This window comes from Hyperolius riggenbachi, chromosome 1, assembly GCF_040937935.1.
Source record: "Hyperolius riggenbachi isolate aHypRig1 chromosome 1, aHypRig1.pri, whole genome shotgun sequence".
In the NCBI taxonomy this organism is placed as follows: Eukaryota; Metazoa; Chordata; class Amphibia; order Anura; family Hyperoliidae; genus Hyperolius; species Hyperolius riggenbachi.
Window position 1 is genome coordinate 354,468,069 of NC_090646.1, and position 13,294 is coordinate 354,481,362.

The following is a 13,294-nucleotide window of genomic DNA, read 5'->3' on the forward strand; positions in this document are numbered from 1 at the left end:
GCAGAAGTCAGCAATTAACAGGAGAGGAGCCAGGAGGACACCGGGGGACCTTGCTGGCTATGGGGGTGGGGGGCTGAAGGTAGCCCCAGGTATGTCCAAATTGCGATTTTAGGCAGATCTTCGGGTCCCATTAATTTTGAGCTTACTCCAAGTTACACAGTGTGTATTAGGCAGGAATGCTAACACTGTGCATATTGTATAACGCATGCATTACAAGGTGTGTGAACTGCAATGGACACTGTGCACATTATACCATACACCTTAATTCAAATCCTGCATGCAGTGAGGCAGAATAACGCAGTTACAATGCAAAGATGTGACATACACAAAAAAAAAAAAGCCTATCTGGGCCAAAAATAATACCTCAAGGACAATTTGGATCTCAATGAGCAAAATATGTAAATGCTGCTGGACTGCGCTCTCCACCTCCTAGAAAATGACACAAAACAGCTTCACATAGCGTAACTCTGCATTGTCCAACTTATACACACTGCACCCGTGTCTCAGTGAAATAAGTGTTCCACACGTGCTCACACGCTCTTTACAAGATTGCGCTCACCAACTCGTAGCCACCTCAGACACCAGGCGGATCTAGCGCTCAAAGTAATATCCGTAGGCACTTGATACTGTTCTTCACCTTTTTCTTTAATATTAAAATTTCCTCCACATAAAAACACAATAGTGTGATATTGCTAAACACTTGTAAGCCTCCCGCGCACTGAATGCGCACTCACGTGATATCCACTTGTATATTTAGCACATCATAGGTGATGTAACAGCGAGGTCTGCCCAGCGTATGGTGGATGAGTGGCGTCCCGTCTCCCCGACCCTTTCCGCGGCGTTCCTCCTGCTTTAGCGTACGTTTCCTATGCTGCTCAGCTGTTCCGGTAGCTACCTCAGGTGACTCTCAGTAGACGCGCTGGACGTAGCTCCGCCCTACGCGTTTTGACCAATCGGTCTCATCAGGGGCCCCTGATGATTTTGAGGTTAGACAATTCATAAATTGCCAAACGAGTGGTGTCATCTATTTTATTGAGTGACCATGCGGCAAACAATATGTTGGTCAAACGAAGAATAAGTTAAAAATGAGACTTCTAAAACATGTCTCTACTATAAAGTTGGCAGGTAGAGACAGACAGGAAAATAGGAACTTGACAACAGTGGCAGAACACGCACTCGATTATCATGATGGTTCCCTGAGAGGTTGGACATTTATGGGCTTAGAGAAGATCCAATTAAATCTAAGAGGGGGTGACATTACGGTCAGGCTCTTGAAGAGTAAACTTAGATGGATCCATAGGTTGAGGAGTAAACAGCCACAGGGCCTGAATGAGGAGGCCAGTTTTGGCTGCTTTCTTGGATGAATAATAGTCATTTGCTGTAATGTTTAGTGATGTACTAATATATGTGTACCCCTCTTTTCTTCTTTTGTCCATTTAAATAGGTGGCTATTTTTTGGTACTTTTTTGGGACTTTATGGTAAGTATGAATGTTGTACTCATGTGTACACACATGGCTTGGTGGTGGTCCACGGTTGTGGATACACGGTTAACGTGGAAGGATTGCTTTTGAGGGCACCCATGAATATGTGATTATGGGGATGCATGTACAGGGGTGTGCATTGTGTAATCTGAGATGGCCCCTGTTCTTTGCTTCGGACTGGACCTTTTTTCCTCTGCACGTTTATTATGTTGTGCCACTTGGAGGTGAGCAGGGGGCTACCTTGTCTCTTGTGTCCTTTCTCTTTCTGCATTTTTTAAGTTTCAACCTAAAATGATGGTTATGTTTGTTTCGTGGTTCGGGTTGAGCGGACCGGGGAACTTTAGTTGGTGTACTTTGTATTTTGTCATATACATTTTATTGTGTTTTGACAGTACACTTATATATGTTCCCATAGTTATTTTCCAACTGATGTGACCTACTTCAGAAGAAGAAAAATATATAGAATTCCATATAATACAAGAACGAAGAAATTGTTTTGCAGGATCACTCTGGAGTGGCACCGGCGTTTTTCTGACAGTAGATGGCAGTGTTGTCTTATTTTGAAGCTCTCTTTATTATTGAGTAGTGTTTCGATGTATATATATATATATATATATATATATATATATATATATATATATATATATATATATATATATATATATATATATATATATATAAAACAAGAATGTATTTACATTTACGTATGAGGGATAATGTGGATCGCAATATGAGTATATATACAATGTTATTTGATAAATGGTGAAGTAATAGGGAGGAGGACAAATATGTAGACATGGCTTCAGTGTTATCTGGCAAGCGGTGATACAATGGAACGCAAGTGAGGGAGCCGCGCATGCACAGTGATTCCCGGAAGCATAATACAACCTTTAACCCGGATGCGAAGGAAGTGCGCCAATCAGTGTGCACGCCCGTCGACATCGAGAGCGAGGCCGCGCTCACCTCCCATCCTTCTTGCGCCACCATATTTAAACAGCAGACGGCAAATCGTCAGTAGCCTCTTCTGAAGCAGCCACAAGCTGCGACAGCGTTAGGTGTTCTCTAGGGTCTCCCTCTGGATTTCTTCTTGGGTAAGCGGTGCCTCTTGGATTTACATTGTGATTTTCTTTTTGGCTCTATTTTGCACATCTGCACGTAGCACTTTGTCTTATTGGAGGGTATGTATTCAGTGCATATTTTGCCACAAGAGTTGCTTTGTTTAGTATTTATAGCACAGGTTTACAAAAGATATATTAGGAGATAGGCATGATACACAAATATATGTATTGGTTTTTACATAATGATTCATGTTGTTTTTGTTTTCTTTTTGCACATGCAGTGTGTATGCGTGCGCCCACGCTGTTGGGCGTGGACGCAGGCATGCACACATCATTTATGTTGATGTATTTATAATATTTTTCACGGAAGCACTTTACATAGAGAGGCGTGTGGTGTGTTTAGCACTTTAGTGTACATTACGTGGCACCCTTTGCCCTATTGGATTGTATACTATTTTAGTATAATTTATACAATCTTGTGCCAGAGGTTGATAGTGCCAATTATAATTGGCACGCACCAGGAGACTGTATTTTAACTGTTTTTATATTTTTGCTTGTTTGTTAATAAAGATTACATATTTTCTAATTGAGATACAAATTGTCCTTGAGGTATTATTTATGGCCCACATAGGCTTTTCTTTTTGTGTATGTGGTGTTTTTGATTGAAGACCTAGGGGCATGATGCTTAACAGGGTAATATATCTCATGAGGTCTATATTTGTGTTACTGACACAATGCAAAGATGTGAAAAGTCACATAGAATTGTATGGGCAGTGAGATGACCTGCAGAATTATTCTGCAATACAACTGATCCAGCGTGAATGCACCCTCAGGAGATGCTTTTATAGAGCAAATACTCAAATTCTCCTTTAAACATGCGGAGCCATGGATCTTCCATACTACTGTTTTTGGATTTCTGGTCCTCAAGCTCAGTACAATAGAACTTTATGGCTTTACAGAGTTGGGCTTGTGAGAACATGAATTCAAAATATTGAGGAAGACGTTGAAGGAGTATTAGGAGGAGTATTAGGTGTAGAGGGGAGAATTGAGGAGGCTATGGACCAAAAAGTCCCATAATATTGGATATTTTTCTTTCTGCTAGGCATATTAGAATATGGTAGGAAATTCAGATATACAAGCTCTGGGGTTCCCCGTCAGTATTGACGGGTTCAATGGTCATTTTTTCATATGTTGCTAATTTCGGTACATGCTAATGAACCAGACAATAGAAATATTTTTTAAAAAACCTTAGCCATACCCTTACCCATAGACTTATTTTATCATCTGTATAAATCTTCAGTTTTGGAACCTACCTTTTTTCTATATATTTGATCCAATGATGCCTTCTTATGCTTCTTTCTTCTTCCAGCATTTTCACTGAAATACTTTTTTTGCAATATCTATCAACAGAGACGAGCATCCCTTTGCCAGGTGGGGCAACACTGCCTCCCCTACTTGTAAATCCCCAATCCTTGTGGGCAGAGGAGGTCCAGAGGAGTTTTTACAGGGGTGCACGTCTTAGGCACTCCCCACTTTAAAGAACTTGTGGTGCTGCACCACTACAACTACGTAACTAGAGTATATACCAGTAAAATGTATGTGTGCTCCATGTACAGGTCAATTTTACCACAGTTTGCTGAATAAACCCCATTGTAACCTTGTTTTCACACTATTCACTTTCAATACGACAGTCTCTGTTCTGTAATTATAGGGTGGCTGTGTGTAAATAGGTTTCACAAAACTGGGTAAGCAAGTTGAAATAGTATTTACCATACATTTTCTCTATGCTGGAGCTGAACTGAAGACATTAGATCTATGTACACAGTGGATAGAGCGCTCCTCCCTGGGCAGACCCACCCAAATATGACAAAAACCTTGAATAGACCTGGATCGCTTCAGATATGGGGGGTATAAGCACCCTAATTAGATATGAGGTATAAGATTCTAAAAGCGCTCTCTAACACAGTCTATATAGTCCAAGCGTTGCAAATAGTTCTTATCTTCACTTCAATACATATAATCCTCTCACCAGATGTTGTTGCTGATTGTATTATAGATCAGCAATGACAGCATTAATTGATGTCTCAATCTCCACCAGAATCTTCGTTCTTTAAGATGTGAATTACCTCAAAGAAATGTATATGGAACAAACATAGCGTAATACAGTCACATATAATGTGGTAATCACCGTGCAATTGCACACTGTGTATACTTCCACCCCACGCATATGAGCAAAGTACACACTCACCAGATATTTGTGCTGACCGCATAGACCAGCTAATGCGCTTGTAATTGGTTCGTTTTTCCTATGGAAGTATAAACGCTGTCCTCACTCCAGTGCGATGTATCCAAGTTACTGTGAACTCAAATCAGCAGAACAAACATAGCGTGATCCAGTTAACACGATATATAAATCCACTCCTTCACCTCAGTGCAAACAGCAGACCACCAGTGCTCCCAAACATGCATATAGTAACAAGTTGCGCTCACCGCATAGAATGGCTGACCTCAAGATGACCAGCAATAGCGTTAATGTATAATCCTCTATGGACGCTGCCACATACAAAAACTGGTTTCCTCCTTAAACTCAAACAAACGTTTGCATAGCGTAATACTGTTTTATTTGCATAAAAAAGTTTAAAAAAATTGCACTCACAAGGATAAAAAGATATGCGCATATCTCAATCAAAGGCCCAGGCTCACTGCCGCTGCAGCTGGTAGATGCGTCTAACCCGTCTGCTGGAAGCCACGCCCTACCGGTTTTGTCATGTATCACTCATCAGGGGCTGATGTCATTGCTGATAGAGTTGGGCCGAACGGTTCCCCTGCGAACGGTTCCATGCGAACTTCCGTGGTTCGCGTTCGCGTCCCGCAGGCGAACCTTTGCGGAAGTTCGGTTCGCCCCATAATGCACATGGAGGGTCAACTTTGACCCTCTACATCACAGTCAGCAGGCCCAGTGTAGCCAATGAGGCTACACTAGCCCCTGGAGCCCCACCCCCCCTTATATAAGGCAGGCAGCGGCGGCCATTACGGTCACTCGTGTGCTGCCTGCGTTAGTGAGAGTAGGGCGAGCTGCTGCAGACTGTCTCTCAGGGAAAGATTAGTTAGGCTTAACTTGTTCCTGTCTGGCTGCATACCTGTGCTGTGAACCCACCACTGCATACCTGTGCTGTGAACCCACCACTGCATACCTGTGCTGTGAACCCACCACTGCATACCTGTGCTGTGAACCCACCACTGCATACCTGTGCTGTGAACCCACCACTGCATACCTGTGCTGTGAACCCACCACTGCATACCTGTGCTGTGAACCCACCACTGCATACCTGTGCTGTGAACCCACCACTGCATACCTGTGCTGTGAACCCACCACTGCATACCTGTGCTGTGAACACCACTGCATACCTGTTCTGTTCAGTGGACCCGCCACTGTATACCTGTTCATTGAACCCACCACTGCATACCTGTTCTGTGAACCCACCACTGCATACCTGTTCTGTGAACCCACCACTGCATACCTGTTCAGTGAACCCGCCACTGCATACCTGTTCTGTTCAGTGGACCCGCCACTGTATACCTGTTCTGTTCAGTGGACCCGCCACTGTATACCTGTTCTGTGAACCCGCCACTGCATACCTGTTCTGTTCAGTGGACCCGCCACTGTATACCTGTTCTGTTCAGTGGACCCGCCACTGTATACCTGTTCAGTGAACCCGCCACTGCATACCTGTTGTGTTCAGTGAACCTGCCACTGCATACCTGTTCTGTGAACCCGCCACTGTATACCTGTTCTGTTTAGTGAACCCGCCACTGTATACCTGTTCTGTTTAGTGAACCCGCCACTGCATACCTGTTCTGTTCAGTGGACCCGCCACTGTATACCTGTTCAGTGAACCCGCCACTGCATACCTGTTGTGTTCAGTGAACCTGCCACTGCATACCTGTTCTGTGAACCCGCCACTGTATACCTGTTCTGTTTAGTGAACCCGCCACTGTATACCTGTTCTGTTTAGTGATAGTGGATGTAGACACTGCTGTGAACAGCGATGAGGAACCCTTGAACTACTGGGTGCGCAGGCTTGACCTGTGGCCAGAGCTGTCCCAATTTGCCATCCAACTTCTCTCCTGCCCTGCCGCAAGCGTCCTGTCAGAAAGGACCTTCAGCGCAGCTGGAGGCATTGTCACAGAGAAGAGAAGTCGCCTAAGTCACAAAAGTGTTAAGTACCTCACCTTTATCAAAATGAATGAGGCATGGATCCTGGAGGGCTGCTGCCCGCCCCAAGACTAAGTCAGTCCCCGCACACACAGCATCTCTGCCTGCACGCCGTGTGACTGGCTGCCTGGCCTGCCCCAAGAAGACTAAGTCGCTCCCAGTCCCTCCACACAGCATGTCTGCCTGCAGGCCGCTTGACTACCTTCTCCGCCACCACCAACAGGGTCCGGGACTCCAGGCGGATTGCTGAATTTTTTTAGGCCGCTGCTAGCAGCGGCCGCTGTAATAATTTTTCGGGTGCGTGTACATGACTGCCTAATTTTTCTGGCTGCACTGCGGGCAGCTGCAACAACAAAAGAAAAGGCATGTACATGCGCCCATTCCCCTTCGTGATCATTACCTTGCCGTGGTGAAGGGGCTTGCGTATCACAATGAAGCAATGACCGGCGCCTAGATGAGTGTCTCGGGGGGCACACCCACGATAATAAGGTCGTTGCCTCATTGTGGTCAGACCAAATTTGATCAGCTGGACAGTCACTGTTCTGTCATTCAGCTACATCAGCCAGGCGACCATATGGGCTGTAAAGCCACCAAAACCTGCACTCTCGCCATGGTGCGCACCAGTCCAGCACGGCCGTCACTACACAAACAGCTGTTTGCGGTGCGTTACACGGTGAGTTTGGTGTGTCAGTGTGAAGCAGTACCTTAATTACACTACCTGATTGATGTATACACATGCAAGATGTTTGAAAGCACTTTAGGCCTGTCATTTAGCATTCAATGTGATTTCTGCCCTTAAAACGCTGCTTTGCGTCAAATCCAGATTTTTCCCGGGGACTTTTGGCATGTATCCCACTCCGCCATGCCCCCCTCCAGGTGTTAGACCCCTTGAAACATCTTTTCCATCACTTTTGTGGCCAGCATAATTATTTTTTTTTTCAAAGTTCGCATCCCCATTGAAGTCTATTGCGGTTCGCAAACTTTAACGCGAACCGAACCTTCCGCGGAAGTTCGCGAACCAGGTTCGCGAACCTAAAATCGGAGGTTCGGCCCAACTCTAATTGCTGATCTATAATACAATCAGCAACAACATCTGGCGAGAGAATTATATGTATTGAAGTGAAGATAAGAACTATTTGCAATGCTTGGACTATATAGACTGTGTTAGAGAGCGCTTTCAGAAACTTATACCTCAGAACTGAAGACATTGCTTATTTCTCTACAAAAATGAAGTTTCACTTTACATTTTAGATGCATAACACATAGATATTTTACAGATGTAAAGAATGTTGTAAATGCTGAAGATGTCAACGATGTAAAAGTAGCTTCTGAAACCTTTGCCTTAAAGGATACCCAAAGTGGCATGTGACATAATGAGATAGACATGTGTACAGTGGGTTGCAAAAGTATTCGGCCCCCTTGCCGTTTTCCACATTTTGTCATATTACTGCCACAAACATGAATCAATTTTATTGGAATTCCACATGAGAGACCAACACAAAGTGGTGTACACATGAGAAGTGGAACGAAAATCATACATGATTCCAAACATTTTTTACAAATAAATAACTGCAAAGTGGAGTGTGCATAATTTTTCGGCCCTCTTTGATCTGAGTGCAGTCAGTTGCCTATAGACATTGCCTGATGAGTGTTAATGACTAAATAGAGTGCATCTGTGTGTAATCTAATGTCTGTACAAATACAGCTGCTTTGTGACGGCCTGAGAGGTTGTCTAAGAGAATATTGGGAGCAACAACATCGTGAAGTCCAAAGAACACACAAGACAGGTCAGGGATCAAGTTATTGCGAAATTTAAAGCAGGCTTAGGCTACAAAAAGATTTCCAAAGCCTTGAACATCCCACGGAGCACTGTTCAAGCGATCATTCAGAAATGGAAGGAGTATGGCACAACTGTAAACCTGCCAAGACAAGGCCATCCACCTAAACTCACAGGCCGAACAAGGAGAGCGCTGATCAGAAATGCAGTCAAGAGGCCCATGGTGACTCTGGACGAGCTGCAGAGATCTACAGCTCAGGTGGGAGACTCTGTCCATAGGACAACTATTAGTCATGCACTGTACAGAGTTGGCCTTTATGGAAGAGTGGCAAGAAGAAGGCATTGTTAACAGAAAGCATAAGAAGTCCCGTTTGCAGTTTGCCACAAGCCATGTGGGGGACACAGCAACCATGAGGAAGCAGGTGCTCTGGTCAGATGAGACCAAAATGGAACTTTTTGGCTAAAATGCAAAACGCTACGTGTGGCGGAAAACTAACACTGCACATCACTCTGAACACACCATCCCCACTGTCAAATATGGTGGTGGCAGCATCATGCTCGAGGGGTGCATTTCTTCAGCAGGGACAGGGAAGCTGGTCAGAGTTGATGGGAAGATGGATGGAGCCAAATACAGGGCAAACTTGGAAGAAAACCTCTTGGAGTCTGCAAAAGACTTGAGACTGGGGCGGAGGTTCACCTTCCAGCAGGACAATGACCCTAAACATAAAGCCAGGGCGACAATGGAATGGTTTAAAACAAAACTAATCTATGTGTTAGAATGGCCCAGTCTAAATCCAATCGAGAATCTGTGGCAAGATCTGAAAACTGCTGTTCACAAACTCTGTCCATCTAATCTGACTGAGCTGGCGCTGTTTTGCAAGGAAGAATGGGCAAGGATTTCAGTCTCTAGATGTGCAAAGCTGGTAGAGACATACCCTAAAAGACTGGCAGCTGTAATTGCAGCAAAAGGTGGTTCTACAAAGTATTGACTCTGGGGGGCCAAATAATTACGCACACCCCACTTTGCAGTTAATTATTTGTAAAAAATGTTTGGAATCATGTATGATTTTCGTTTCACTTCTCATGTGTTCACCACTTTGTGTTGGTCTTTCATGTGGAATTCCAATAAAATCGATTCATGTTTGTGGCAGTAATATGACAAAATGTGGAAAACTTCAAGGGGGCCGAATACTTTTGCAATTTATCTGGTGGGTGTTCTCCAGTTGACTCTTCTGTCTGTCCCCTTATCTGAATGTGTGGTATGTGAGATGAGGTGCAGTGAGAGATGGGGACAGAGATGAACTCTGAAGTAACACAGAAGACTGGGCAAAGGATCAGGTACATCTGCCAGATACTCACACTTCCCTACGCTGACCTCTGCATTAGGTGAAGCAGAGGGAAATACAGGCGGTCAGGAGAATGAAAGCATATAGCTCCCCTATTGTTTGCTTCTCGTGCAAACCCATCAGTGGCCTACCTACCTGCTTATGCCCACAATGACACAAACATTAGTGCCTGAGTTTAGGTTGACAAGAGGTTAACAAAAAAGTGTATCAAGCCAAACCATAAGTGTGCACCTTGTCTTCGTATGTTATGTGCACCTTATCTTCTTATATTGTGCAGGACCTCCCACTCCTCCCTCTCCGCCCCCCCCCCCCCAAAAAAAAAAACATCCCCAGTTGTAAAACACTGACGAGAGCCAACCTGCCATTAACCAGGTAAAGCTTAAAAAATATTTCGGTGCATTTGACTACGAACACTTTTCATTTCAGTCACTATAGTTTGGTTGACATGAGTCCCTTGAATGAAAAGACTGACAAAACTGACAAGCCAGACAAATTAATAAATGACATGTTTACTTGGACTTAATACTGCCTTCAAATAGTCTCCATTTTTACAGGAGAAGAAAATGGACAGTATTCTTAAATGTAAGACACAGAAAATACATTATTAACAATATTTGTAATTTTTATATATATTCTCTATGTGATTTCTGCACATTCTACATTAGCCAATTATTAGCCAACAGGCCTGGCTTAAGTATGAATTATACATCAATATGTGTCACCCTTTTGCTGCCAATGGTTTTGTTTTGGCAATAAAGGGTTAATTAGCAATCTGTCTAGATCCACGGTCTGACACTTAGCAGCTGGATTGTCAATGTCATAATTGTAATTCAATAATCTTTGATTTTGTTGAGTCTTATAATAGTCCTCTGCAGTTGAAAAACACCATCTTTTGTTATTTGGACTTACAGCCAGCAAGGTTCATTACAATGTAACATACCACGGTTCTACAGTATTTGTCAACCTGATGTGCAACCCATAAGGAACCTTGGAATACGTATCTCTGTTTTCTGCAACTTTTTATGGCTGGAGGTTTAATGGTGGAGGACCTCTTCTGAAACCTGCATTATATTAAGTTCCTGAACTGTTGAACAAAATTCTCCCTGAACGCCATCTTCTGGAAGCCAAAGACGAAACCCTTGGCCAGCATTTTGCAGACCACCAGGCGTCTTCTCCAAACTTAGACTTCTGTCATTGTTTGGCCTAAAAGCAGAAAAGTCCCTCTTCTGTCTCTATCCATGGTCAAGTCCTTCTTTCACTTCTCACTCAGTCACAGTTTCCTGTGGCAAAACGTCCTCTGTACCTGAGTTCTGCAATTCTGGTTCCCATAAGAAGAACTCATGAAGTAGAGTATTAACAGTTTCTGGACACTCCAGCATGACCATGTGACTCCCTTCTTCTATCACTTTTAGGAAGGTGACTAGCAGGATCTGCATGTTGGGAGAAACAAAAAGAAAGAAAGGTTCCTCTTGTCAGTATAATCAAAATCCTCAGACACTTAGTACTTGCTTCAGCAGACCAATGTTTGGTACATGGAAAACACAATAGAGATTATTTCCAAAGCCAGACCAGACTGGAATCTGCAGATTTTTCTGGCCCTGTATTCACGTTGTACATTTCTACTGAATTGCATGTTTCATATCATTCACTTGTATGTCTTTTTTAACTAATATGTTAAATAATGTTTTCAGCTGTACTAGTTTTAGTAAATGAAGGTAGCTCCATATTTTCAGCAAGCACAGGTTTTATAACTCTGCCCATTTGTAGTTTTTCTAAGATATAATGGATCTAGGCCCCTAAATCATTAAACTTTTCTACAGTTTTCTAATCTCACCTAGAAAATACGTTCTTTAGCACTTAGAGAATGTAAAAGCACTAAAGAAGTAAAACCATACTCAGTTTGGAACTATTATTAATATATATTATTAGATTATTACTTTTTGGCTTGCAGGAAGATGAAAGGGTGTTTTAGTTATGAATTACAAAATCACCTCCTGTGAGAAAAGTGTATTGACTCAGCAGCACCTAGGTAACAGAAGACAATTGTTCATCATCAGAGGTGTTTTATAAGGTCTCATTTGTGCCTGTTACGTGAGCTCACTACAGAGGTTACTCTTGCACCTTTATATTACTATTTATGAAACAGTATATTAGTATTATGGACAGTTCAAGTTCTACAGACGCTTAAAGCCGAATATCATGGACCTAATTACAACCTGATTATACAACAATTATGTGGCCAAGAATCACAGGGGACTTTGTAATGTACAGCTGGGAATTGGTTTATCCAGTGTAGCTGTAAAATGTAACTGTAATCCTAATTTTGTGTCAGAAAATGTATATTTATACACAGAAACAATTCTGCAAAGTGTGTGCTTAAATTCTCTCTTTATTTATTTTTTATTGTTTTGTATGATACCTTTATTATTTAACCTTTGGTTTTCACCATGGTAAAAATCATGAAAGCAAGTCATAACCATTCTTTACCACCAGAGGGTAATATAATGTTTATCGTTGCTCAAAGCTCAAGTAAGGCAAAAAAAACCTTTCTATTTTCAACAACATAACCACATGCACAATAGCAGAATCATTTTTAAATTAATTGGAGTAAGATGTATACAAATAAGCTTCTCCTCTCCCTTCATATACTGTCACAATTTAGAAAACTGTCAGGTGTACTTTGTTTTACAGTTTTGCTGCCCTAACTGCTAGCAGAACTGAGTTCATGTTGAGTGCAATAATAATTGAGCGAATGGCCTCAATTCTGGTAGCTATGTGTGGTAAATATTGTTTTGTCTGTAAAATACCTCATGCATTTTCCTCTTCTTTTAGCAATTCTGAAAGATTTTTCCACATTTCCAAACATGCAGTAAAACGTATGGAAAATGCATAAATTGCAGTAAAAAGTGCAGTATTTCATCAGTAAGCATGCGGTAAATAAATAATAGTAATAATAATAGTCTTTGGAAGACTTGGGGGGGGGGGAACTTGGTTGGGAAAGGTGTATTTGATTATGTAGAAACCTATGGAAAGTATATTTCTAGGCATCCCCCATACAAAAAAAATCCAGTAAATAGTTAGAGTTCTATTTCTACTATTCTTCTCTATTGCACCGCCTAAATAGGAACTCCATCAAAACAGCAATAGGAACTCCACTTTAGGGCTGGTGCACACCGAGCGGCTTTTTCAGTGTTTCTGCAGCCGCTTGCGGCTGCGGATCCGCTTGGTCAATGTATCTCAATGGGGTGGTTCACACCAGAGCGGGAGGCGTTTTGCAGAAACGCATACTCCCGGGGTGAGGCATTTTTTGGATTGTGGATGCGTTTCTGCCTCAATGTTAAGTATAGGAAAAACGCAAACCGCTCTGAAAAACGGCAGTTCAGAGGGGTTTTGCAGGCGTTTTTTGTTACAGAAG

General features: G+C 42.6%; 1 protein-coding gene and 1 long non-coding RNA gene across 3 annotated transcripts in view; one reads left to right on the plus strand and one right to left on the minus strand.

Moving 5' to 3' along the window:
- Positions 1 to 2,469: 2,469 nt before the first annotated feature.
- On the plus strand, positions 2,470 to 12,260 carry LOC137513889 (uncharacterized). Its single transcript, XR_011020528.1, has 2 exons — positions 2,470 to 2,573; positions 10,791 to 12,260. It is a non-coding gene; the product is annotated as an uncharacterized lncRNA (long non-coding RNA).
- ABHD8 (abhydrolase domain containing 8) overlaps positions 10,373 to 13,294 on the minus strand; it is a 76,933-nt gene continuing 74,011 nt past the window's right edge. For both annotated transcript variants that reach the window (XM_068234166.1, XM_068234165.1), the window contains exon 5: positions 10,373 to 11,309. In XM_068234166.1, the coding sequence (XP_068090267.1) occupies positions 11,142 to 11,309 (168 nt within the window). In that variant the 3' untranslated portion in view covers positions 10,373 to 11,141. The remainder of the gene's footprint in view (positions 11,310 to 13,294) is intronic.